The 27,841-nt window shown below is 37.3% G+C and overlaps 1 protein-coding gene across 5 annotated transcripts in view; it reads left to right on the top strand.

Annotated features, from left to right (window-relative positions):
- The first annotated feature begins 174 nt into the window (after positions 1-174).
- The window catches only part of PCDH9 (protocadherin 9), a 679,806-nt gene continuing 652,139 nt past the window's right edge, over positions 175-27,841 (top strand). For 4 of the 5 annotated variants that reach the window (XM_018071131.2, XM_018071132.2, XM_018071133.2 and 1 more), the window contains exons 1-2: positions 175-760; positions 1,969-5,138. In XM_018071131.2, the coding sequence (XP_017926620.1) occupies positions 2,103-5,138 (3,036 nt within the window). In that variant the 5' untranslated portion in view covers positions 175-760; positions 1,969-2,102. Of the gene's footprint in view, positions 761-1,968; positions 5,139-7,568; positions 7,705-27,841 lie in introns of those variants that run through there. The other variant, XM_018071134.2, reaches the window with a different exon arrangement.

Below are 27,841 nucleotides of genomic sequence, written 5' to 3' on the forward strand. Positions count from 1 at the left end.
GCCGGGGCGGAAGGACTTGCCGGCGGCCCGAATGCCGGGGCCGCCTCGCCGCCACGCCCCGCCGGCGCGGGCCAATGCGGAGGCGGCGGGAGGGTGGCTCTCGCACCGCTCCCACCCTCCCTCTGGGCTTATTGAGAGTTATATCAAGAATTTCAGTTCAGAGAGAGAGAGAGGGAGAAGGAGAGAGCGTCTGTGAAGGAGAGAGGCTGGGAGGGAGGGAAGAAGGGAGGGAAGAGGGAAAGCGCCGCCGCTTCCTCCCGTCACTAAAGCAATAACCTATTAGGATTTTTTTTTTTTTTAATGGGCAACTGTCACCCCAGAGCTAAAGAGGGAGAAGAGAAGCACCTTCAGACCAACTCTTGCCATTTCCAGTCAGAAGTTGCAGACTTCATGTAGCTGCCTCTCCTCTGCCGAGAGAGGGATAGGAATGGTGTGCAGTGCAGAGCGGAAAATACCCCCCCTTTAAGAAGTGCACCGGATTTTTCTCTTGCTGTTTGTTTGGGTTGTTGCGTGCACGTTAGACAGCCAAAGGATCGCCGCTTCATAGGAATGAAACGTGGAGAGGATGACTAACGACAGAACTGTGTATTTGTTCCCTGGAGTTGCTAATTTGCCACCCCGAAGCAACACATATCTCGAGGACGAAGCGTTTGGCTGCTGCTGATTTCTCCAAAACTGGTGGTTTACCAGATGCATTGTGCTGTATCTGCTGGAACAGATCATTGCTTAGCTGCAGATCGTCAAAGATAGACAACTATACGTAAGTGCAAAGTTACCCTTACACTGGGATGCATTTACTTTAAAAAAAAAACAAAACCAAAAAGCCGACACGCAGTATATTTATCTAGGGAAAGAATCAGTGTTTGGGATTCAGTTGATGGTGGTGGCAAAGGCTCACCTAGTCGCTGTCTCTGCATCCTTACCTGCATTACTCTGCTGGAAGTAATCACAGGCATCAGTTCCCGTGCAGCTTAATGCAGATGAGATTAGTGCTCAGGGACTGCCCAGTTCCGTCAAACTGTAGGTGCCGGCAGCCTTGCACCCTGGTATTTCGCGGTTAGCAGTGCATGCAAACAGGAGTCTGTCCGTCTCTTTTTTTTTTTTTTTTTTTTTTTCACCTGCATTATTAGTCTGCAGTATTTATGTGTGGCAGCTGCTAACATCATCCTGAAGGGAGATCAGTGTCAATGGGGAAAGGCTGTATCTTTTTTCCTCCTCATGTCGTCAGAAAATGTATATTCCCCCCGCCCCCCCCCCCCTCGCCGTAAACATGCTTCTGCCCCTAGGTTGCATTTGGAATTTCCAGCCTCCTGATTTAAACTGTGTTTAAAAACAAAGTTTCGGTTATTAAACAGAAGGAGAAGTATCCGACATCTGGAGAGGAAACACTGAGTTTGAGAGCGTAAGAAACTAAGTCCTGTTATTGTCTAATCAGTTAACAGGGATGTGAAGTAGCCAGTGTCGACTGCTGCAGCAGCAGCAGCACCATGTCCGGGTGGTTATTTCCCAGTACGATGGCTATAGAGGGCACAGAGAAAAATGTGGTTAGCAAGAGCTAAAAAATATGTATGGAAGCAAACAACAAATTACATTTGGCAGCTGACACAGCAGTTGGAATCCAGAAGTAGTCCGGGAAGGTTTTTTACTTGCACCAAATGACTGGGTGGAGGAGGGTAGAGGGGGAATTCACCTTACGGATTACACGGTGTAGAGAGAAATTAGTAAGAAAGTACGTGTCGAAATGGTAACTACCTTTAATCTTGCAAGTAGTTATTTTCATTTGTGCTCTGTGCAAATGCAGCTGATGGGATATTAGTGCATTTGTCCAGACAGATTCCTTGTAAAAGGGAGCAGTAGGAAAATGTACTGCTGGAAGCGTGCATTGCAAAAACAAGTAGTAGTTGGAGATTGTGGATTTATCATGCCTAGAAAAACCAATAATGCTGTTCTGTGTGGTTGTGTTGACAGTGATGTCTCCAAATAAGAAATGAGATGTAATGCATCCTGCAGTCCATGCATGCCTCCTCTTGCAAATCACTCGTCATTCCACTCTGGAAACCTTTAAGTCCTAAAATCCGTGAAAAGAGAATAAAAGCATTATCATGGACCTGAGGGATTTTTACCTGTTGGCTGCTCTGATTGCCTGTTTAAGGCTGGATTCTGCTCTAGCTCAAGAACTTATTTACACTATTAGAGAGGAGCTGCCTGAAAACGTACCCATAGGGAACATACCAAAGGACCTGAACATTTCTCATATCAATGCTGCCACAGGGACCAGTGCCAGCCTTGTCTACAGACTGGTGTCTAAAGCGGGGGATGCGCCTCTGGTCAAAGTGTCCAGTAACACGGGGGAAATTTTTACAACATCTAACAGAATAGACAGAGAAAAACTCTGTGCTGGAGCTTCCTATGCAGAAGAAAATGAGTGTTTCTTTGAACTTGAAGTGGTGATTCTCCCTAATGACTTTTTTAGGCTGATCAAAATAAAAATCATTGTAAAGGATACTAATGACAATGCACCTATGTTTCCATCCCCCGTCATCAATATCTCCATCCCAGAAAACACTCTGATCAACAGTCGTTTTCCAATCCCATCAGCAACAGATCCTGACACAGGTTTCAACGGTGTGCAGCACTATGAGTTGTTAAATGGGCAGAGTGTCTTTGGACTGGATATTGTAGAAACTCCAGAAGGAGAGAAATGGCCTCAGCTAATTGTGCAGCAGAACTTGGACAGAGAGCAAAAGGACACCTACGTGATGAAAATCAAAGTAGAGGATGGAGGTACCCCCCAGAAATCCAGCACAGCTATCCTGCAAGTCACAGTAAGTGATGTCAATGATAACAGGCCAGTCTTTAAAGAGAGTCAAGTAGAGGTCCATATACCAGAGAATGCCCCTGTAGGCACTTCTGTAATTCAGCTTCATGCTACAGATGCTGATATAGGAAGCAATGCAGAAATCAGATATATTTTTGGTGCCCAAGTCGCCCCTGCAACCAAAAGATTTTTTGCTTTAAACAACACCACAGGGCTGATTACAGTTCAGAGGTCCTTAGATCGAGAAGAGACTGCTATTCACAAAGTGACAGTGCTGGCTAGTGATGGTAGCTCTACACCAGCCCGAGCAACTGTCACCATCAATGTCACTGATGTAAATGATAACCCTCCTAACATAGACCTCAGGTACATAATAAGTCCCATCAATGGCACAGTGTACTTATCTGAGAAAGATCCCATCAATACAAAGATTGCCCTAATTACAGTTTCAGATAAGGACACTGATGTGAATGGCAAAGTGATCTGTTTCATTGAGAGAGAGGTCCCCTTCCACTTGAAAGCAGTTTACGACAACCAGTACTTGTTAGAGACGTCTTCTTTGTTGGACTATGAGGGCACCAAAGAATTCAGCTTTAAAATTGTGGCTTCTGATTCTGGCAAGCCCAGTTTGAACCAGACTGCCCTGGTAAGAGTTAAGCTGGAGGATGAAAATGACAACCCTCCGATTTTCAGCCAGCCTGTAATTGAGCTGTCAGTTTCTGAAAACAACCGGCGTGGTCTATACTTAACAACTATTAGTGCCACAGATGAAGACAGTGGGAAAAATGCAGACATTGTTTATCAGCTTGGTCCTAATGCCTCCTTTTTTGATCTGGATCGAAAGACAGGAGTTTTGACAGCCTCCAGAGTTTTTGACAGAGAAGAGCAGGAGCGTTTCATTTTCACTGTTACAGCCCGAGACAACGGCACCCCTCCTTTGCAGAGTCAAGCGGCTGTGATTGTAACCGTGTTGGATGAAAACGACAACAGTCCCAAATTTACTCATAATCATTTCCAGTTTTTTGTGTCAGAGAACTTGCCAAAGTATAGCACAGTGGGAGTGATCACAGTGACTGATGCGGATGCTGGGGAAAATAAAGCAGTGACCCTTTCCATCCTGAATGACAATGAAAACTTTGTGCTGGATCCGTATTCTGGAGTTATAAAGTCCAATGTTTCCTTTGATCGAGAACAGCAGAGCTCTTACACCTTTGATGTTAAAGCAGTGGATGGAGGGCAACCTCCTCGCTCTTCTACAGCGAAAGTAACCATAAATGTGATGGATGTTAACGATAACAGCCCCGTTGTCATCTACCCACCTTCTAATACTTCTTTTAAGCTAGTGCCACTCTCAGCAATTCCAGGATCGGTGGTAGCTGAAGTCTTTGCTGTGGATATAGACACTGGCATGAATGCTGAGCTGAAGTACACAATTGTAAGCGGCAATAACAAGGGTTTATTTCGGATTGATCCAGTGACAGGTAATATCACTCTGGAAGAAAAACCAACTCCTAATGATGTGGGGCTGCATCGCCTAGTTGTCAACATAAGTGATTTGGGTTATCCCAAATCTCTGCATACTCTTGTGCTTGTATTTTTGTATGTAAATGATACTGCTGGAAATGCCTCTTATATTTATGACTTGATACGCAGGACTATGGAAACCCCTCTGGATCGGAACATAGGGGACAGCAGCCAACCCTACCAAAATGAGGACTATCTCACAATCATGATTGCTATTGTAGCAGGTGCCATGGTTGTCATAGTGGTGATATTTGTCACAGTTCTTGTTCGATGTCGACATGCATCCAGATTCAAAGCTGCCCAGAGGAGCAAGCAAGGTGCTGAGTGGATGTCTCCCAATCAGGAGAACAAGCAAAACAAGAAAAAGAAAAGGAAGAAAAGGAAATCTCCAAAGAGCTCTCTTTTGAACTTTGTGACAATTGAAGAGTCCAAACCTGATGATGCAGTTCATGAACCTATCAACGGGACAATAAGCCTTCCAGCAGAGCTGGAGGAGCAAAGTATAGGAAGATTTGATTGGGGCACAGCACCACCAACAACCTTTAAGCCTAACAGTCCTGATCTTGCCAAGCATTACAAATCTGCCTCTCCGCAGTCTGCTTTTCATCTCAAACCTGACACTCCAGTTTCAGTGAAAAAGCACCATGTGATTCAGGAACTCCCGTTGGACAACACCTTTGTTGGTGGTTGTGACACCCTTTCCAAACGCTCTTCCACTAGTTCAGATCACTTCAGTGCCTCAGAGTGCAGTTCCCAAGGAGGCTTCAAGACAAAGGGCCCCTTACACACCAGACAGGTAAACGAGCACTTTTACTGGTCTATAAGTACTGCATACAAGTGCCCGATCAACCAGTATTAAAAGTGCCACTGTGTTGTGAGGTGTTTTTTGTTTCAGTCTAATTTAATTTAGTTAACATTATGGGGGGAACAAAAAAAAAAAAAATCAAAAAAAACCCCACTAAAACACCAACAGAACCAAAACACCCAAACAAGAACAAATAAAAAAAACCCTTGACCCCTTTATCATTTACCTGGGGCTTAAGCATGTGTTTGCAAAATGCCTCTGATACTTTGGGTTTTGAAGAATAATTATTGTTAATAATGTGTTATGCCTTTCTGAATATGCACATACATGTGCATAAACAAAACTGAAAACCAACTTTTTTTTTTCTCCCCAGTATGTGACTGTCCAAATGTAAAAGTTATTGAAGAACTGTTTCCCTTATATGCTAAATTTCTGTGAGAATATTTGACTGTTTCAAGATTGAAGGGATATGTACGTTCTGTTTCAAATTTCGAAGTGAGTTGGCTTGAGTTTCTTTTACAGTTCAAGCTGATTTGGAACCTTGATAAGTTAGTGTTAATATAGGGGTTAATTTTTTTCCCTAACAAATACAGCCAAATTTCCAAGCTACTGCATCAGTGAAGCACGTGGTTTATTGGTAGGATATAACTAAGCCATACGGAAGTCTTCCTCTGTTTGAGTTCAACATGATTTTTTTGTAATAGATGAAAGTTGGTACTGCATAGGCAGTTTGCTGCATATTTTAAAAAATGGCCAAAGCATACTTTTGAAAGGAATGCTTTCTCTGAATACATCTGAATTATGCAGGAAAAAAAAAAAAAAGCCCATTGTAAATATTTTCTCATCTTAGTAATGCATAAGCGATCTGTCATAGCTCATTTTAAACTGTGAAACACGCCATATGAAGAGGGATTAGGAGGCTGAGAGACTCATATTTCAACCAAATCCAGCATTAGTTTTTTTTCTTAGGTCTAATAATTCCTTGCTAATAAAGATTTAAATGCGGTGCTGTCTAATTTATTTTATGGGTGCCTGCCCGTGGCCGCCGCGGGAGCGGCCGCGCCGCCCGTAGATGGCGCTGAGGCACCGCGCGGCCCGCGCTGGCCCGGCGCCAGCCCTGCGGTAGCTGCGGGAGGAACGCGGGGGGGAGGGAAGGATGGAGCTGATATTCCAGCCAAAGAACCTTTTATTTAATGGTAGTTGCACTGAAGTGGTCAGTAGTTAAGTTCGCGTCTTTGCGAGGCGGTTTTTCCTCCGTGCTCCGCTTTCGCTGCAGGAGGCTCGGGTCGGTGTCGGGACTCGCGTCCGTATTCCTGCGGGCGCTGTACCCTCCAAGTGATAGTGATTTGTCTGAATTTATTAGGGATATGAATCCTTGGGAATCAACTGAGAGACATTTAGACTTGTCTTTGCAAAAAGATTTTGACAGTAGCCAAGTCTAGAATAAAGTCGTTCTCTTGCTGTTGCATTAGCCTTATCTGAGATGAATGTGATGTTCCCAGAACTATGTTTTGACTTTGGGTTTCTGTAAGGTGTCACACTAACAAGATGCTAAGAATAAAACAAGCACTTTTGAGGCAGTTCTGTTAAAGTAACTGCTCTAAACCAGCTCGTACTTACAACAGGACACTGAAGAGACCACAGAAGAATCTCACAAAACCTTTGTCTTTCTAAAGGACTTTAAAGAAGGGTATACTCCCCAAGATATCTTCAGGCTCTTACACAGCACCGTACTCATACTGTCAGCTTAAGTTAAAAAGGAACTGATTTTAAAAATCCAAACAAATTTATAGAAGAGCTCTGTGTAGTCTATGGTTACTCAGCTGAAGTTTTCTACCCAGTTTTAGTCACAAAATGTAACACCCCCAAACCACACATTCTTTTTCTGTTCTGGGATGATTTCGATTTAGCTTAAATTAGCTTTACAAACTCTATTGGGAACCTCAGACTTAACCCTCCATAGTATTTAGAGGCAGTTAAGACCCCAAAAATTATTTACCTGATTGAATGCATAAACCCTGGACAGTGATATTGAACATGAGAGGAAAAAAAAACCCCCACACCCAAACAAAAACTACTGCCTATATTTCCACAGTTACCTATGTTCATTACATTAAATACACTGGTATCCATTTAATAATGATGATAATAATATCAGTCATTATACTTATATATGGAGTTGATTCAAATTTCACTGAGGTCTTAGTGAGTAATTTTTGAAGTCAGCAGATACTCATATGATTTGGATTGCTACCTGCAAAATCTGTATATATATGTAACTGAATATATAAGTCTTAGGTAGACAGTTATCTAAACTGAGCTTGTGTATTTTTACTATGTGAGGAAGAAGATAGTGTATTTTTATTTTTTCTGCCAATGATGAGTGTTACAGGATGTAACCTTTTTATGCTTCCTTTTCAGTTTTGGCTGGAGGAGTATAGCCAGCAATGGTAGTAATCATCAACAGTCTTCCTATCTTTTCTGTCTGTAATTCCTGAAATTAGGATGCATCTTAGCTAATATTCATTGGGATAGGAGTTATAGGAGTTAAATATACCTTCATAGGTCTTTTTTTTTTTTTTTAGATTTGTGACAGACTATGGCCTTTAAGCAAAGTATTCAGACTTAAAATCTTACTGAATAGTAGTGTATGCTAATGCCACAGCGTCTGAAAAACATTTTTAAAATTTCCTTTAGGAAGTGACACTTAGTTCTGTACCACTGTACTGTTTTCTTCTGGCTTAGCATAACTAAATTCTCTGCATCTAATGTTAGTTGCGTTAAATTATATATCTATTCAGCAAGTTGTCTTGATGTGTTTTGCAAAGAGTGCAGGAATTGTTGTGGAGAATGTTATGATAGGAAACGATGAAATATAGTATTAGTGTATGTCTAAGAAATACTAGCATTTTCCATTTTTATTTTCACTTTCTTTCGGTCCAAACTAAATACACACACAATGTATCTTGCAGATACATTAATGCCAGTAGAGAGGTAAAACCTAAGTCTGCACTTGGACTTGATTCAAGCCAAATCCTGTTACTTATGATGGGAGTTTGGCCCTAGAAATCTGTTAGAATTGGGTCCTAAGTCAAAAAGCTTTTAGAATTAAAAAATATATTGTTCAATAAAGATCTCTTAGGTCCTTTTTTTTAATTTTATTTTTGGTGGCAATTTCTGTGCAAACATCAATAGATTTAGTGGAAATTTTGTGGTTAAGTCTTTACATGTCACTTTGAATTGCACAGACTGATGTTTCACAACTACCCAGTGTAAAAACCAAAGCCTCCTTCAAGTGCCTATCTTGCAGTAAACCTGGTGGATGCTCTGAAAGGAGCATTTTTGAATACTTGAACTTGGGATTGTTCTAAATGTTAATTCACATAATTAGGAGTATGGAAAGGATGTTGCACACCACCAGCTTATATAGCTAAGCTTCTAAAATCAGTGTTATGACTCATAAAGAATACTGAAATCTATGCAGGCTTCCCAATCAGTGTTCTTTTCAGTATTTGATTGAACTTTAAAATGCACTTCAAATTACTAAGTCATTACACCAAAAAGCTACACAGAAATACAGAAGACCAAGACATGTATTCTTCTGTATGAAAGACCTCTTTTGAAAAGCAAATAAACAGACAAAAACTCCTACTCAATGTCATTAGATTAACAATAGATTAAATAAGAAAAGAAATTAGGGCCAATTTACTGTGGTTATCCCAATTTTAAATTATAACAACTTCATTTAATCAGATTTAAAGCACAACAGTGACAAATAACACAGGTTTAAAAATATGTATCAGTATGGGTTATGGGCAAAACCTTCAGTCTTCATTCCTAATCAAATAGCATTTAGGCATGTGCTTAACTTTCATTTAAAAAGTGGTGGGACTGAAGCAGATTGTTAAAAGTCCGAATGATTTCAGATGTTGTCTTCAAGAAAGACAACTGTAAGCACACTATAAGCACTTTTCTGAATCAAGGTGATAATTTGTAAATTTTGGAAATGTGCACAGTTCTAGTAGATTCAGGAAAGCTAAATATATGTTAACACTGTCCATTTATTTCTGTACTCTAATGGCAGAAATTAAGGATTTGAGGCGTGACTGACACATTAAATGCATTCCATACTAAAATATATTTTTGATCTTAAAGTCGATAACATAAACTCCGTGAAGGTTGCTTTACTCCTTTTTCACTCAGTGGACTTTTTGCGTGATCAAGGAACAAGTAGCCAGGATCCCACTGATCAATGCACATAACTTAAGCTTTATGTGGAAAATGTCACTGATGTTATCTTTCTCTGGAGTGTTTAAATTTGTTAGTTTGGGTTTATGTAAGAGAAAAGAAAAGCTGAAAACATTAATGACTCTTAATTTGATATGCTGAGACTGGCAATTTCAAGGTGCATAAATTGATGGAAATCTGCATTGGAACAGCAGTGCAGAGCTTACGTCACCTGCAAATATTAAAATTCTGTAACCATAGCATTCCACAGTTCTGTGTGCGGTATTATTTTTAGTGGCCTTGTTTTACCACTTAGTATAAATAAAAAATACAATTTTGTTGTTTCTTTTGTATGCTTTGGTTTATGTGTTAGCATGGATATTGGTCTTGGGTGAGGACTAGTCACCTGGAAAAGTGTCTGCATGTAAAATTTAATTGGTTTCTAATTCTGTATATTTATATATTTACGCTTAAATATCAGAAATTGTGAAAATGTACAGTGTATTTTTTCTATTGTTGTATAACTGAAAAATAGGTTAACAGATTTTGCTCAGCTGTCTAAAGAAATTCATTTTTGAGCTGAGACCAAGCATGGAAAATTTCAGCTGAAAAGACGAATTTTTTAGAAAGTTAAGAGCATGTGTAAAGTGGGGGTTATAATGGGAATCTGAACATAACCCTAAGCTATAATACCATTTTTAATAGTGACAGTAGACATGCTAAACTCGAGTAGGAACATTTTGTGTATACAGATACAGACAATAAAAGCTTAGTAAGCTTCATTTCTCTTTAAACATTTCCCATGCAAAAGATTTTTATCAGAATCACTGAAGTTTCATGTGTCCCAAGCCAAAGTTTCACATATGCTAAGAAATTTGTGCCACACATGTGAGTGACAGCTGGACATTCAGAGTTTAATGCTATTGGAATTTTATGACAATGTTCTTTTGTACATAAAAACAAGGGAGAATCTTTTTAGTTTCCATTTCAGATTCTCACTTCCAAAGAATCTCTTCTAGCAGAGCAAAACCATATCAGCCACACTTTATTGACAGCAATTTTATTGTAGCTAGAGGCTTACAGTAAAGCTGTTTATTGCTGTTCCCTAACACAGTTGACAGCAATTGGGGAATTAATTTTCTTGCCCCTGATGTGCTTTCTTGGGTATAAATGACAGATGTTAAAGATATGAAAACTGTGACCCATTTACATTCAGCAACTCCTTATGGGAGTCTACCTTTCTGAAGCGTATGTTTGAGGTCCTGAGTAATATTGCTTCATCAGTTCTAGGATTCTTATTTTTACCATAGAACTGTTTACCTAGATATATAGAATCCAAGGGCCAGATACATAATACGTAATGGACTGATTCTCCTTTAGGCAACTTATGTTCAAGAATAGCCAGGTTGAAGTTTCATTTATTTCAGGAGATGCTGTATCTTCTTACTTTACCATTTAATTGCACCAAACATATAGTAAATAACTGACAAAATGGACATACAGTGTTGTGAAAGGTCTAACAGGAATTACAGGTGATACCTGAGTTTTCGGTTTCACTTCTTCCACAGAACATCATGGTGGTCTGTAAAATCTATACTCTTTAAGTTTCCTTAGTTGCTACTCAAGTACAGCATTTCACATACATTCTGTAGTATCCATGTCTTCACTGAATAAAAACCTAACATACAGAGAAAAATTACTTTTTTCCTGCTTTTATTATTACATTGCCTTTCCAGTCTGTGGCACAATGTATGTAAAATGATTTATCCCCATACACTGATGTGGGCATTCAGAATCAGTTCGTTTCTGGTTTACATGAGATAACATTTCATTGAGTGGAAAAAGATTTCACAGGCTGGAGATAAGAACTGAATAGATGCCATCATATTTTACTGAAGTATGGGGGGAGGAGGACATCTTTTGTTTATTTCTGTTGGCATCTTTTAGAAAGACATTTGCAACTTAAGGGGCTTTAATGTCTTACCTGAGATTTTAAGTGCTTGTATAGGCAGAAAATGCATATCGTGTTAAACATTCCTTTATAATTAAAATGGCGTGCAAAAAAGTTCCTTCTAATAGAGCCGCAATAATTTTGTTGTAATGGATTGTTTTCTAGTGAGCTATAAACTCTCTCTTGAAGCAGAAATAGCTATTTCTGATAGAAGACACCTCAAATTGATATTGCTACACTTTTTCATTGGTCATGCAATTATGAAAATTTCAAATAAATCAATAAATTGTTTTGAATAGCAACATTGTTGTAGCCATACAAAACCATCTGTAGATTAATCCTGGGACCTCTGGGATTCAGGAAATCATAGGGACTACTATAAATTTGATATAAAATTCATATTGATCTTACTAAAAATATCTGGACTGTCAAGTCTTTGAATGATTTGGCCTGCATTCTCAATTTAGTGTTTGGGATTTGTGTGTACCCTGAATTATATGTGATAATACAGAGAAAGGTAGTTAAAAAATCTGACTTGTAGTCATGCTGAGGTGTCTAAATTTTACCAGTCTCAAAAGTTATTCATTCTTTGTTGCTTCTTCTTGTTTCTTTTGCAGCGAGTTATGTTTTAAAGTCTTGGCATGGGTTGTCCTGCATCTTCTGTTGCACAGAGAGAAAATTGAGTAATACAGCATTTGTCAGGATTTGTTGGCATGTAGAATCTGTAGTTTCCTGTGACCTGATGTTTTAACTTTGCCATTTCTTTTGTGAAATGTCACACTGAACTTTTTGTGTGTAAACATTAATATTATTACTTGAAAGTTGTTTGTAATATGCATGCTTCTTGTTACAAGAGGAATATAAGGAGCCTTTTTCTAGAGTAACAGTTCAGCATTTGAAGCTAAAACAAAGCTGGAGTAAATCTGCTGATTTATATGATCTGCAGCCCTTTCTGATATTAACTTCTTTATAAAAGCAATAGGATGATGTTGAGATAATATTTCCAAAATCTAAAAAATACGTAAAATTATTCAGAAATGAAGTGAATTAAAAATAATTTTATTTTGATCTGAATTTAATAAAATGTGAAAGATCACCTGTCAGATTTTTCTTCCTACCTTTGTTTCCCCCCTCAGGTTCACAGAAACAAGATCTAGGTAAAATTTTAAAAAAGCAACCTCTTCCAAATCCAAAAAATTAGATTGGATATTCTCACTGGCTGATAGTTGAAAAAGGAGAGCTGTTGATATTGATTCGTTAAACACTTTACTGCCTGGAACTGATATTCATTCATTTGCCCTTATTCCTTCCAGTCAAATTGTTAGATACAGTTACTTTTTTTGTAGTTCTGCAGGATGTTCTTAGTACCTCCTAGGCTTGCATGTGTTGCTAGTAAGAAAATTCTGTAATTGATTTTCTTAATTGTTAATTTTCTTAATTGTGAAAAATTCTTGAATATCTGCCTGTATGATATTTTCCATCAAATTGAACTAATTTAGCCTATGCCTTATAAGGTCATACAACCTTTGAAACACCAAAAAAAGAGGAAAACCATATTTCCCTTATAAATGATATTTGCCATTCTTACAGCCTCTTGTTGATTGGTGGCTAGCAGTAGTAGCTCTTAAGTGGCTAAACTTGATAGACGCAAATTTTTGTCTCATTGTCTGTGCTCCTTCAAAGCACATAAGGTTATGGAGACAATTGTTTTTCTGTGTAAGGGTTCCATAGCATACATATGTCTCTATGTATGACCTATATATTGGGTTATTGTAGAGAGTTTTCACTCTGATTCATTTAAGAGAAATAAAGAATTTGCTACCGAACTTCATGGTGAAATTCGTTCACCACTGAGTTCTATCTTCTCTTACAGTATTTTTTGGAAGAAAGTTTTCACAGAAGTTTGGTTTTACAGGAAGGGGTCCAGAACTCCAGAAAAGGGTATAGACTAATGCATATTAAGACAACACCTCCTTCCTGTGTAGAATAGGACACAGAGCCCAAAAGGAAGTGATATTTGACTCTTAGTTTTAGTGGCTTTCCATTCAGTGGTGTAGGCTTTGGGAATACTATTGTTATGCCAGTCCATCTTCTTGCGGCATATACTGAATATATCTGAACATTATGGTTACTTGAGATGCCCAGCCTCTGACTGTGGATGTAGCCCTATTTCTGTAAAGTATGTTCACAGAAAGTATAATGTGTATAGTTTTCACCAGTATACTTAGCTGATAGTGCCTCTGGACACATTTTGCTTCTGTTGACATTATGGTGGGATTCATCTTGTCTGAATTATAATTGTAATCAAATCTAATGGGCTTCACTGAGTTCACTATTTACTCCACCTTGAAGAAAATATGGTGGTTTAATCTGGTTGCCAAAGCTGATGAACACAGTTGGGTGAGATGCATCCCACATCCAGTGAACAGTATGATTCACTGTGATCAATATTCTTCATTATCCAGTTTTCTCAGTGAATTCAAGAGATGGGTTTTAAGGTTATGTATTTCTTTCGGTGAAGGTATTATTTGAACACTGTATATGGGCAAAAAAAAGTGTATGTGCACAATTGCCTTTGAGAAAGTCTTCTTTAGATTATGGCTCAAATTCAAAGGCTCCTGAGTCAACAGAAGGACTCTTGCTGACTTTTTATTAAATTGTTATCTGGCCATCAGCTATCTATTTTAGGAAGACGGTGCAATGAAACAACAGTTATTTTGTTTTGGTGCTGTTCTGAGTATTTCTGTTTTCTCTCGCACTGCATGTTCCTTGGTACCTTGTTCTGTGAACCTAAGTACAGGCCATTCACGTTATAGTGTAAAATGTTTCTTCTACCTCTCTGGTTTAGGCATGTGTCTATAGCGGTATGAATTTTCCATCAGTTGTCAGATTGTTTCACTTTCACCATTGTAAAAATAAAGGTCAAAATATCAGTGATGTGCTAGTGTTACCAGTAAGAAAATCTGAAATTGCTTTCAGTTTATGACAACAGTACCCTGAAATATGGATCGTATTGAAGTCTGTGGCATCTAGAGCAGCAGGAGGTAGGCTGTGTACCAGTCACAAAGCCCTAGTCATCTCCCCACTGCCAGATAAATAAATAACAAACAAACCCCTCCCCCCCAAAAAAAAACCCCGCAAATGAAATCTGCATCTGTCTAAAGACAATAAACCTTTGCTGTTCAAATTTAATTTCTTTACTGTACAGGAGATGGACTTTGCTATTTGAGATTTCATCACTTTCATTGCAGAAAGCTGTTACATCTGTCAAAAATTTCAGTTCGAAATGAATGCCTGATTTTTTTTCCTTTTTACTCTACAAGAGCACCAGGTTGTCAATCAGCAAAAGTACAAAATGAGACAACATTGGTGATCCGCTGCTGTGATTGGCATTTTATTTTTATTTTGCAATATCTTTTTTCTTCCTCAAACTTAAAAATGGCAGTGTTTGTCTACACTGTGGAAACAGATGACAAACACGTATATAGTGAAGGAAAGCCACCCATGGTTCACCCGAATCCTGTTTGTCTTGGCTGCTCATGCCCGTTCTGTTGAGAGTACTGGTACAGTCCAGCTGGTCAATGAAGCTGTGTGAATTGTGTGAACATCAGTCATGTGAGTGAGATGAAACTATTGTATGAATGGGATTTAAATACACTTTGTTTTGTTTTTCTTCATCTTTGCTTTAGTACTAAAGCATTGCAACAAAAGTCATGCAGTATTTAAGTAGTAGAGCACGACCACTTCTGAGTGGGCTGCGTAAGCTTTCAAACTGCCTCCATGCAAAGGGGTGGTCCAGAACCTTCAGCAAGTAATTTGAATCTTGTAACATTTTTGGTTTTCTGATCTGTTTCACTGAGGGAGAATCAGAACTTTAGTTTCTTAATGTGGTTTTTCAAATTCCGGACTAAGAAATTGACAAAATCATAGGTGCTTCTTGAGAGTTTTAAGGAACTGATGCACTTCTATGGTTTTGTGATATGTCTGTTGATAACATCACTGTTGAACATCTCTGGATTTCACTCTTACTCAGATTTGCTCAAATCTAGGGTTTGACCTTCTTTTGTGCTTTAGGGGTTCATTAAGAAATATCCTAATCCATCACAGAGTACCAAGAAACTAATCCTTATGGAGTATTTTAGTCTTCAAACTTCCACTATAAATGGTATGAAAAATAGTGTCATTTGGCTGATGCTTATATACATCTCTTTTGTGAGATACTGTCTTTGTCCATTCTTGTCTCTCTTTTTAATCTCTTCTTTCATTCTCTGAGGACACTTATTTTCATAAAACATATTTATGCACATATTAGAAATCTGACTTTTCCCCTCAAATGAATAAATAGTATTACAGTAAAAAAGTGGCACATTTTATGTTTGATCTGTTGTAGTACACCTGACTCATAACCACACAGTGTTTGTGTCCACACAAGGACTTTTAATGAACCAATTGGCTTCATTAAGATTCAAAGATTTGAAGCATGTGGAAGAGTATCTGGATAGAAGCATAATATGGGAAGTAAAACACTTGCTAAACTAGATAGCTACTTGCTCTGTCTTGTTCCAGTAGTTTTAAAAGTATCAAAATAGAATTAATTATATTTATTAACACAAATCTGAGAAGAAAATCCATTCCTGCAATATGGTACACATAATTTTTCTCTAGCTTGGTGGCATACTAAATTTGGATTGCAAAACTGAGCTGAAGGTTTGGCAGAAGAGAAACTAGGGCCTAACTTCAAAACCACAGGTTTGCAGATGTTAGCTGGGACAGCTCCTTCTGGTTATAATTGGAACTGAGGGAGTAAATGTATTAAGCCCTAAGCTGCTTCTCAAAATCTGAAGTATGCTTCATTTGGTGGGCTTGTAAGTACTAAAAACAGGTATAGGGTGGACAGAGGTGGTTGATTTTGTAGTGTTACGCACTTGCGTTTTAATACTGACTAAATCTGAACTTACTTGTAATTGACACTGTATAGGCATCCTAGATGTGCATAATAGCAGAGTGAAACTAGTTTCATGTGGTATAATAGCTTTCATGAATAGTTTTCCCTCAGACCAGTTAGTATCTCCATCAAAGACATAGACAAATAAAATCATCTGTATATATCTTCACCTACAGCTGCTGAAGTACTAGGCAATACTTGTAGTACCAACTAGCTTGCTGCATTTCACCAGCTATTTTTGTAGCCATCCTGTATCTATGGTAGTTAAAACAAATAGACAATATAATTATTTAATATATGTTTTACTTGCTTTTTTTTTCTTTTCTCTATGTAAGATTATTCATACTTTTCTTACATATGACATAATAAATTCACAATTTGTAATAGGTGTGGTATCTCACAGACATGATAGAAAATTGATTCTGAAAACAAGAACAAAAAATGGAAATCACAAAGCAGAACAGTAGAGATTGCAACGCAGTAACTCAATAGTGCTTCTTGAATTCAGCAGTTTGAAAGGAAGATTTGGATGAGAGGTGAAAACGTATCTTTACATTTCAAAATGGTTAAAAGATGACTGGACTTCTAGAAAAACTTACTCTTTTAATAAGAAAACTGGCAGTGCTGCTGTGATATACAGATAGTCAGTGATCCTTGAGTCTGCTGGTTTAAAGTGGCGTGCTGAGCACTTTTCAGCAGAGCAGTTTCATTCGAGGCCTGCTAAAGCTTTATAGATGGGGCAGATCACCTCCAGACAAAGTACTTCTTATTGTCATCTCTGATTTTTATCTGTCATAAATATATCACAGAAGTAATTCCAATTTCAGAACTTTAATTCTTTGGATCAGTGGTGACCACATTAAAAAACGTTCTGCATTCACTATCTCACTCTTGATATTTTTTAAGGTTTTTGTGTCCTAGTGCTAAATACCAGCCTTAGTTGTATTCAGTATTGTGGAAGTTCATTTAAGTAAGCCTCTAGCTACTGAAAAGTGTTATATCTTACATCCTGCTGTCCTCAATAAAGATAGTTGGGGGTCAGGAGAGCCCTCTGCACTGTGTGTTCCTGCTTTCTACTGCTCATGACATTTGGAGTCTGATAGGGATGCTGTGATAGCACCTTCAATTAAAAGCTATAGGCAACAAGTGTAACAAAGAGATCCTTAAGAGTGCTTAACATTATGCCATTGCCTTGCTAGAATAAAACCAGCATGAGAATAAATTGCCTATGTTAGCTTAATTGTGATCTTCACCTAAGTGCTACTCATGAGACCTTAGACCTAGCAGAAAGCCCGAGCTGAAGTATTGAGGGGATGTTTTGAGATTGCTTAAATTTATCATATTTCTCTTAGAAAACACTGACACAGTTCTATTGAAGCTTTAATGCCTTAAGCTTTTGCTGCTTGTTTGGGTTTTCATTACCTTTACATCTATACAGTTACACAGATAATGAAAAACCTGAAAAACCTGCATATCACTGCATGTAACACTGCTCTGCAACTATTTACCACCTCATTAGTTTTTTCAATAGCAACGATAAGTTAGCATTCTGTCATGAAATCTGAATTGCCGCCACATCCTGCTGAAGCTTATAAGGCATGGCATAGTAACTTTCACAAAGTGCATTAACTCGTGCACCAGAAGATGCAATCTTGTAAATACAAATCATATGGCTTTTTCTATCTGTGAAGCCAAGTTGTTTGACATTTTCTACTCTAAATTTTGCTGCTCTTAGAAATCTTTTAAAATACAAAGGGAGAAAATCGTTTTTTTTCTTATTCTGTACAGAACAATTGACTGAGGTGAACCTAATCTCATTTACATTTGGACTGTGCTGTATGTTCGTTACTCTTTAAACATGATGTGCCTTTTTCTCATTTTTGTTAGGATTCTATCTTCACTGAAAAAGAGAAGGTGCATTTTACATCAGGATTGCTATTGTGAGGTATCTGTTTAAATGTAAGATCCTTGTGGAGACAAGAAGCAGGTATTTTGTACCTTGATGTAGCTAGTTGAGGTCAGCCCTGAACAATACACCTGGGGTTGATCTCTACTGGCTATGTACACGTGAAACTACAATACCTTATCATTAGCCAGATTTTATGCCGCCTTACCTACTTCAGTGTAAAATCATGTTATACTGTCTTGCAATGAGATGTGCTTGAAGATATGAATGATATATACTTATTCTAGATCCTTTCAGACTTCTAAAGTGATGCCAAGTGAGTCTCTGTCCTACTGTCTGGCAATACCATATAATTTGGTCCTGTGGCTGAATTAAAGTCCTTGGACTTTCTCATAAAATCCTGGTAATATTAGCAGAGGTCCCCTAAGAGTTCCATGCCAGTCTTGCATCACTGTTTGGTATAATTCCAATGCATTTTCATACATTTTCAATGTTCTACAAAAGTTAAAAAATCCAAAAAGGCATCAGTATTACTGTTTTACAGACTATGCATGATTGCATTAATGATTGCAGCTGTATACAGTGGCTATAACTCAGTATATCCCATGAAGAGTAATATGAATCATCAAAATCAAAAATTAATTCAACACAGGCATTTACCTCATAGTGGTGATGGTATAGATGTGCCTATATTCAACTTTTACTTCAATAAAACACAGTATTTTGTGGGAAGCAGGATCACAATAAAACATCTCATCCACAGTCTATTCCATGTTAACAATAAATGAGTGGAATAGGAAAAAAGGTCAGTTCCTTTGTAAGTGAGATGCAGAGTCGTGGGCGTGAGTTGCCTTTTTTGATTTTTTTTGTGCAGTAGTTTGAGTCTGTCTGTTCCTAAGAATGCACTTCTCAGTGTGTGTCTCCCACCTTTGTTAAAGTATCTCCTGAAACTGTCCATAGGTTTGAGTTGCTGTCAACTGACAGGTTACCTTTCCTTTAGAAACCACCCATAAGATTTGCTGTTCATTTTAGATAAGCAATCTATGTAAACAGTTGTTTTATACCTTTTAAAATTTTTGTATAGTGTTGCCTCGTCTCTTTATTTTTGAACTAAACTAAATTACTTTTTTTGGTATTTTCTACTTCTGAACTTTCTAGGTAGTTTGATTGCTTCATATACTTCACAGGTACTCAACCCATCCTCAATATACTTTTCAATATCCTTTTTTAAATTATTATTATTTTCCCCAAAAATCCTACCTACAAGACCATGTATTTGATACAGTCAGTAGTTACTCAGCATGAGACATTTCGCATTCACATGTGATACCTGCTGGCTACTGCTTCCAGTTATGCCATATGCTGGAAAGCTGAGCTGTTGAAGTATTGGAGTCAATGTTATAATCAAACTAGTTAAGAAGGTAACAGTGTGTCTCATAGAGGGTTCTGGACAATGTCTGATTTCTGCCATAAGCAAAATACTGACAAGTTCTCTTTTGTTTTGCTGCTTTTTCACGTGGCAGAGAGCTAGACATAGATTCATTATATTGTAAAATCATAACCTTCGAGATCTTGCTGAATCTGCCCTACAGCTATTTATCACATGATTGCAGGGAATGAAAATAGCATTCTTCCTTCTACTAGGAATATGTTGCTTACCTTGGGGCAAGACAGTGCATAATTTTATGTGTGCCTAGTTTTGCTGTTATATATAGACTGTTTTGAGATGAATCAGTGTTATCATTTCCCAGAATTTAGCACTAGTGTTTTAGCAGAGCCAAGGAGATTTCATATACTTAGGCTCTTGGCTGCAAGAGTGACCAGGGATCCCAAGTCTGAGTCACATTTATATTAATGCCATTTTGTAGTCATGGAAAAAGGCCAAAAAGATTCTAATATAATTTACTCCCAAGTTAATTTTTTTAATTATTATTATTTTTTGGGTTAGGGCTGCATGTAGTAGTCTCTAAGTAAAGACTATCTTAACCCAATTCTTATTTCACATCCATTAATTTCACATTTGTGAAATTGTAGCTATTTTACTGGTGGTTTTGCTTGTAATCGACTTGAATCTGTCTCCTAATGTTTGTGCAGTAATCCCTTTTCTTCCTCCCACAAACAGGCAGCAGGAGACTTAAAGATCTGTAAGACTCTTTTTTCCTTCCTGTGGCATGTGTCCTTCTCTTGCAGCTTCTTGAGTAATATCTGGTTCTTAATAAGAAACATTAATTCACTTTAAATAGCAAGAATTAGGGAAGCTAAAGCTCAGTTACTCTCCACAATTACCAGCTTAACTACTGAGTTGCCTATCTGATGCTTTTACAAGCGTAGCTCTACTCTAGGTGTGTACCTAGTATGTAGCTCTGACTTCTCGAGTTACTTTTTCTGCAGGGTGACATGCAGTGAGTAGTTGTAAGCACATTGAAATAATCTCTGATACTACACGGACACTTTCTGTCATGGCCCACTTTTGAGCTACTTAGGGATATAGACAGCATTTTTTAGGTATTGTCTAAAGATAAACTTTTGGGAATAAAATTTCCGAGCTATGTAAATTGAGTTTCAGTTTTTAGTGTCTGCAATATTTTAATATCTTAAGAACAGCAGGACACCCTGAGATTTACAGAAAAAGATTGATGAAAACAGCTGAATATGCAAGTCAGGCTACATCCACTGTTTTAAGGAATAAAATACTTCCGAGTGTAGTTGTTTTGATAGTCTGTGCCCTTAACAGGAACTTGTACAGTTATAAAATAAGTGTTGTTATTTTCTAATCACAGAGGACAAAATAATCACGTTTCTAGTCCGCAGATCTGTGGTATTTTTAAGTAGTTTAGCACAATGGTGAGATGCATTATACTTAATCCAAACCCAGTGGAGCTTCCAATTATGCTGTTCCAACTTACTGTGTGAGTTTTCTTCAGGGGATCCCTAGTTGTTTCAAGCTTAATAAAAGCAGACGTTGGAAAGGGAGAAGTTTGTTTTTATTCCCTCCTGGATTAAGTTAGCTGTCCCAAGACATGGGTACAAAAGCAGCAGTCTACTTTTTCAGACTTAGCTGAGGCAAAAGTACTGTTATAAATTCTACAGAACATACTTGGGCAAAGTTCTCATTCATTTTATTGAGAATTCTGCCTGTTTAAGACCTGTTTCCCCCTTATCTCTTGAGTTTCTTGGACAAACTGTGTTGACTCTGATCCAGTAAAGTAGAGCAAGCTTCTTAATCTGGCACATTAAATAAAAGCTCAGCTGGGAAAGGAATGCAGTATTTTGTCTTTGCATTTCAATCGAGTTGAAACTTCTTATTTTAAGCTTAGGCAGAGAATCATCTCCCAGTAATGTAACATCATTTACAAAGTCAGGTGATAGATGCTTGGAATGATTCAAGAGTATGATGGGGCACGTCTTTCCTGTAATAAAAACAAAAATAAATAAATGCAGCATTCAGACTTCCTTATTCAGTTCTGTCAAGCAACTCTGTTCTGACTTCAGTGCTCCTGCTGTTTTGAATCATAGACCTTTCTTTTAACACAGACAGGGTATTATACTAATCTGCATGCTGGGAAAAAATCCAGTTGAGAGTAGCTGGAAGTCTAAAAGAAGTTTCACTTTTGACCACAGCCTGGTTTTGAATCATGATTGTTAATGTAGGAAGGCTTGCTACCTCTGGAGTTGTGGAGAGGTCTTGCACCTCTTTCTCAAAACTCTTGTGTCCTTTTTTCCTCTCATTTTTTTTCCTTTTCTCTGGGAAAAGTACTCGTATTTCTGCCAGCGTAATAGTAAATAGAGTTGGACTTTTTATTTCTAAAACAAATGAAGATTTTTTTTTTTCACTTGTACTGAGGCTTCAATCTCTGCCAAAAATCTGAATAGAAATCACCAACTGTTCTGTAATTTTTTAAGCAATTACTGTTGAATGCACACACTGTGGTTCAAAATGCTGTATATACGTAAAACTTCAGCAAGAAAAATCTAGCACAAATCATAAACAAGTAACTGATGTAAGTATTAACATAAATACTTTTGATGTTAATACATATAAATTATGAAACATAAATACATTGTCAGTTATTCCATGAGGGGTTTAGTTTATTGTCTTATCACATGTTGAATGAGGGGAGGCTGTATGTACACTGAATGCTTGTAAGCTAATTTATCTCACAGGAGTACAGACAATACTCAGTTTAATATACAGAAGTACTTGTTAAGAAGCTTACCAAAACAGTATGGTGAGTTTAGACTAAGATCATACCAGAAGGTCTATCCTTCAGTTCTCTGAATCATAAGAAGAAACAGATTGTTTCGAACAGAAAATGAGAAATAGCGTAATCTAACCAATCTGCACTTTGGCAGAGTCGTTATAGGATAGCTGACGTTTTGTGCTTATTCTTAGCTAATGTAGTTATTTAACACAAACTGAAGAACTGACCATTTAAATTGAGAATATATTTTCCTGCAAAGCAAACATCTCGGTGCGTTCAGACAGGTCTTTATCAGTGGGTAGTTACATCATGCTCCTCAGGGTCAACCAGTTGGTTGCATCAGCTGTCATCAACTGTCACTTGGGAACTGTAGTATTTAATAGAGTGCAGGAAAAAAAATAGATACTTGCTTCCATCACAGTTTTTATTGCTTCTCCTGGAGCCTTCTGTCCGTGATTCTTGTTGAACTTCGAAGTCCATGAAGTTTTTTTTCTGGGGCTTGGGAACTGTTACTTTTTAGAAACCTATTGATTGCAGTTTTGTGACTCCTGCCTTTTTTTTTTTTCCCCTGAGGCTACAGGCTTAGCTTTTCTGCCTCTTTAAGGCACTTTGACTTCTCTTCCTATTATCTAACCAAAAGTAACAACAGTATATCACTTCTTTTCTCTTTCTTACCCTGACTTCAGGTTTACTTTTTTTTTCACCTCTGCTTTAGTTTGCAGGAGCAAATACTCCTGCAGAGTAACTATTACTTGTTGTGCAGTGAATCATACATCTGTTGCATGTTACTGGCTTCATACATCTGTTGCATGTTGTGTTGTTTTATCAACAGTTAGCATTACCTATGTAGGCTCAATTAACCTATTTGGTTTTGGAATCGTAAGCTATAAGGACTTCCCATTCCCTAAACCAGTGAATTTAATTCTATATAAATGAGAGCTATTTCAAACAGAACAGGCAAAACTACTTATATCAAATATAATGTTGCATAGCTCCTAAAAAAAATATGATATATTGTTTATCTAAATTTAAAACTGTTTTAAAATGGAGAAATACCATTTTGCTATTTCAGTGAAGGGTAAACTGAGGTATCCAGAAATAACATCTTAAAGATGATGTTTATTTTCAAAGCAAATAATAGAACATTGGTTAAAAACTGTGCATCAGATGTAGTAGCCCTTATGTAGAAGAGTTGTTGAATTAGATATAAAATGTTGATGTTTTCATGGAGGAAAATGTGGTAGGTTTAGAAAACTGGAATGCCAATACCACATCAGCAGCTATTTGCATAGTAGTATCAGGGACAGCCATTCTGGAGACAATTCAGTGAATCAGAGCTATTTGATTAATCAAATCGAGTCTCTGTTGTAGCAATGCAAAGAGGTTATGTCTGCTGGCAATCTGATTAGAAATCAAATGTTTATGGATTAATGAACACAAAACAATTCCTTCTAAGCCTCTTTTCAAGAAAAATCTTAGGTCTTTAGAAATGTGTCTAAGTAGGGAATGATTAGCTGGGTCTGACAGCACAAGGGAGAATTTATCCCCTCAAAATACACTCTTTATAATTAAAGAAAATCCAAGCAATTAAAAGCAGTCAAAACAAAGCAAAGCACAAAATTTGTAAGTTGTGTTATTTTATTAACATATGGTAATGTAAGCAAATTGCAATGATAGTTACATTACATTCTAATTGAACAATAAACTTAAAAGAGATATTTCATATTGAGTGAAGATCTGTCCCACAATCTGCCTTCTAAAGAGCAGTCCAGGCCTCATCTTTAGATGACCCTTGCACTTTAATGTATTGAAAAAAAAAGAAGCATTCTTTCTTAGCAGTTGTCATTTGTTAGATTATCTTTAAAAACTGTGAACAATGTGCACACTGTAAAAGGAAATGTGTAATCCATTTAGGCATAAAGAAAGTTCTTCTACTGTTATCGGAATTGACTCAGAAATAATTCAGGTACAGTTTTATGTTCCCTTTGGTCTCTTTTTCTCCAAGAAGGCTCTCTGCTTTGGTTTGATACTAAATTAGTAATATCTAAATGCCACCTTCGTCTCTACCTCCACTGAGTTTAGCAGTTAATTTTCCAAGGTAAAATAAAGACATCCTTGCTTTCATATTTTATCCCATCCCCACGGTGCAGTAGACCAATAAGAAGCATATAGTTCTTACCAAGTTAAGAGAATAGAAGCACTTCTCTGAAGAAAATTGCCTGGCTTTCACACACTATAGAAAAATTCATCAATTAAAAATGGAAACAGCTGGAATGAACATCTTTCTCTTGTCAAAGGTGAATATTAAACTGCTCCTTGATTTGACTTTCCCTTTATTTGTTTGAAGATTACTTTACAATGCCTCTTTCACTTCCTATGGTAACAGCAGTAGCTTTACCTGCTTGTTTTTGGAAAACTCAGCTATGTGTAACATTTGATCTACAAGTAGCTGCACTGGCTTCTGTGCTCAGTGTAACTGAATCCTAAATTCATGGGGAATGAAATTTTTATCAGAACAGTTTAGACTTAGCAAAAGACTTCCATTAAAATCTATGGAAATTTTACAATTGATACGAAGTGCTTTTGAAAAGCCTTCACTTCTTCCTCATGTTGAACTCATAAGAATCACAGAATTAAATCCTAAGGGTGTTGTCTGCTATTTCACTTGAAAGGTGATTTAATCTAGAGGTTAGAATGTTTTAAATGGAAACAGCAATGACAGTAGTTAATCTGAAAAAAACTCTAAACAAGCCAACACCAAAACAAAACCTGCAAGAGATCAGCTACACTATCTTAAAACTTTCAACAGGTGGGTTCTATTTGCACAAGGACAAACTCCATGAACTGGACACTTTGATCAAATTTCATACTGCGTCACCATCTCAAAGTCATGATTCTTTAAGTATATAATAGTGAATCGTATTTTTAGTTCTATTAATTTTCATTGGTTAGTTCTATTAATTTTGACTGGTTGGCTGGTTTAGTTTTTTATGTTATTTTGATTGCATTAGTTTAATTGGACCTAAAATAATTCAAACAAGGAGGATATGATATCAGCCCTGTGACTATGCACATGCATGTGTAGATATAAAAAGAGATAAATATATGTGCTTGTATGTACAGGATTATATATACTTATTGAAGCATACTGAGGATTCTACCTTAAAGAAAAGACATCATGGTAGCCAAAGGTACGTTATTCGTATTGCCTAAAGAACACGTACTGGTATGTAGTTAATAGCTCAAGGAAGCAAGTTCAAAGTAATTTTCAACACTTTTAGAAAGACCAACATTACTTCTGTTACAACTAACCCAAAACTACTTTACATTTTCAAATTGAGAAGTTAACCAAGTCCTCAGCCAGTACTGGACAATTTCTTTGTTTATGAAAACAGATGAGGATCTAATTTCATGACATTCAAAGAGATATTTTGCAGGATAAAAACAGATGACAAATGTTACAATGAACCTTCTGAACATCTAGTGCAATTTCAGTCCAAATCAGTGTGAAGCTTCTCCCACAGAGACCTATGGCATATATACATCAAAGGTGAACATATTCTGTAGGAATGCCTTTAAACAAAAGCGTGATAGAAGGCAGATGAGATGAACAGTTTATAACTCCCAGGCTCCTCCTTAGCGAGCAGTTCCTTGACTGTGTCCCTGCTCCTTACAGTCTAAATGAAAACTCAAACACGCAGGGATCTCAGAAGGGCATCAGCTAGAACGTGATAGGAAAGTTTCTAACTGGAAGAGATCATGAGGCACCTTCTTAATCCATTTGGATTTACTTGCATTTTACTGTTTGTTTCTTGATGTTAAAGTCTTCAGCATTGGAACTGTATGAACCTTTGGTCCTGTGGGATCTGGACAGATATTTTCAAAATTTCAGTCAGGGAAACACCATGCTGATACTGAGAGTGAGCTGTCAGGTACCACAAGTTCCATATGTAAGTGTGTAGAAATGTTGCATTGTGCTGGAAGATAAACTTGTTGCCATCAGTATAGCTTGTACAGTTGGTCATGGCATGGTTGGGTGCTGCCTGTGCTGATGAGAAGGCCTGTCTTCAGCATCTCCTTAGACAAAGTCTGTGTTTCAGTGTAGTTTGGGCCAATGTAGGCATCAGTGCAGACTGATGTGACTTGTTTTGCTATACATGGTATCTACTGCTACTGGTATGAATTTTAAAGAGCTGCTAGGGTCGGAATTAGACATCTAAACCTTCTTTTTCAGTCAGATTTCTGTGTCAAATATTGAATGTGTTTCATTGCTCAGCATGCGTTAAGATCTCTTAAATAAATTTCATTTAGTTTTGTGTAAGAAATTGCATTTTGCTAAGTGTTTTACTGTAGGAGTAACCTGCTGTTTTCAACAATGTTGCAAGGAAACATGGCTGGTATTACTGTAGATTATTTCTGACTGTATTTTAAATGTTGAAGTTTAACAGAGAAATCTCAACTATTTTGAAAATTAGTAATAGCAAATTATTTTGGTTTGTCTTCCAGTAAAGAATGTGTTACGTGTTAAGTTTGGATTAGGCTTCAGTAATCTTTTCAAGCTTAAATATGATCCTTCTACACAACACTTTCACATTGTTATGCTCTGTGTACATCAAAACAAACAAAACTACTAAGTGGTCTCACAACAGTATACACTGTACCCATGGGGGAGTAAGACTTGATTTATGCAACAGTATGCTAAGATACATAAGTGGTGTGTGTAGCATGTAGATCATGTAATCAAACTCATGTCTGTTGTTATAGTGGAAAGGATAAGATCTTGCTGGATTTCCGAAGGATGAGATAGTAGTGAAAATGTACAATACTTCCAAAAGACAAGTCATATCTGAGAAACAACATGTTACAACTAAGAAATATGTGAGATACCTAAGAAGAGCATTATTTTAAATTTTCTTCTGTTTTGTGGTTGATTGTGGAGCTTTCACTGTTTGTTTTGGTGTTTGTTAAATTTATTTGCTTAGTTATTTCCCTTTTTTCAGAATTAAAATATCTAAATATTTAGTCATTTTATTTTTAATTAAAGATCGTAGTTGCATAAGTCACTAAATACAGACCTTAGTACAACTAATGAACAAATAAGCTTTTGTTTAAAGGCTTCACAAGATAATCAATCACAAATCCTGGCTGGGAGCTTGTAGCTGTTACTTTTTCCTGTCACTAGAATTAAGCCAAGCTTTACAGGTTTAAATTAATCAAGCTGATGAAAGGCTGGTTTTTTTTCATTTGTTTGTTTTTCTAAAAAATAGATGAATTTGACTTCTGTCTATATGGGAAGAGTAAGATAGGGATATACATGATTAGAGATAGAAATCTTGCAGCTGTATGCATGTGTGGGCATGTGTGTATGAGAGAAAGAGAGGATACAGACAGATAGATTACTTTGCAGTGTAAAAATGTTGGATTGAAAAGAGAAATTCTGGTGTTCATAGAGAATCTTGTATT

The sequence above is a fragment of the Manacus vitellinus genome, unplaced genomic scaffold (genome assembly GCF_001715985.3).
Source record: "Manacus vitellinus isolate BGI_N305 unplaced genomic scaffold, ASM171598v3 scaffold_2_pilon, whole genome shotgun sequence".
In the NCBI taxonomy this organism is placed as follows: Eukaryota; Metazoa; Chordata; class Aves; order Passeriformes; family Pipridae; genus Manacus; species Manacus vitellinus.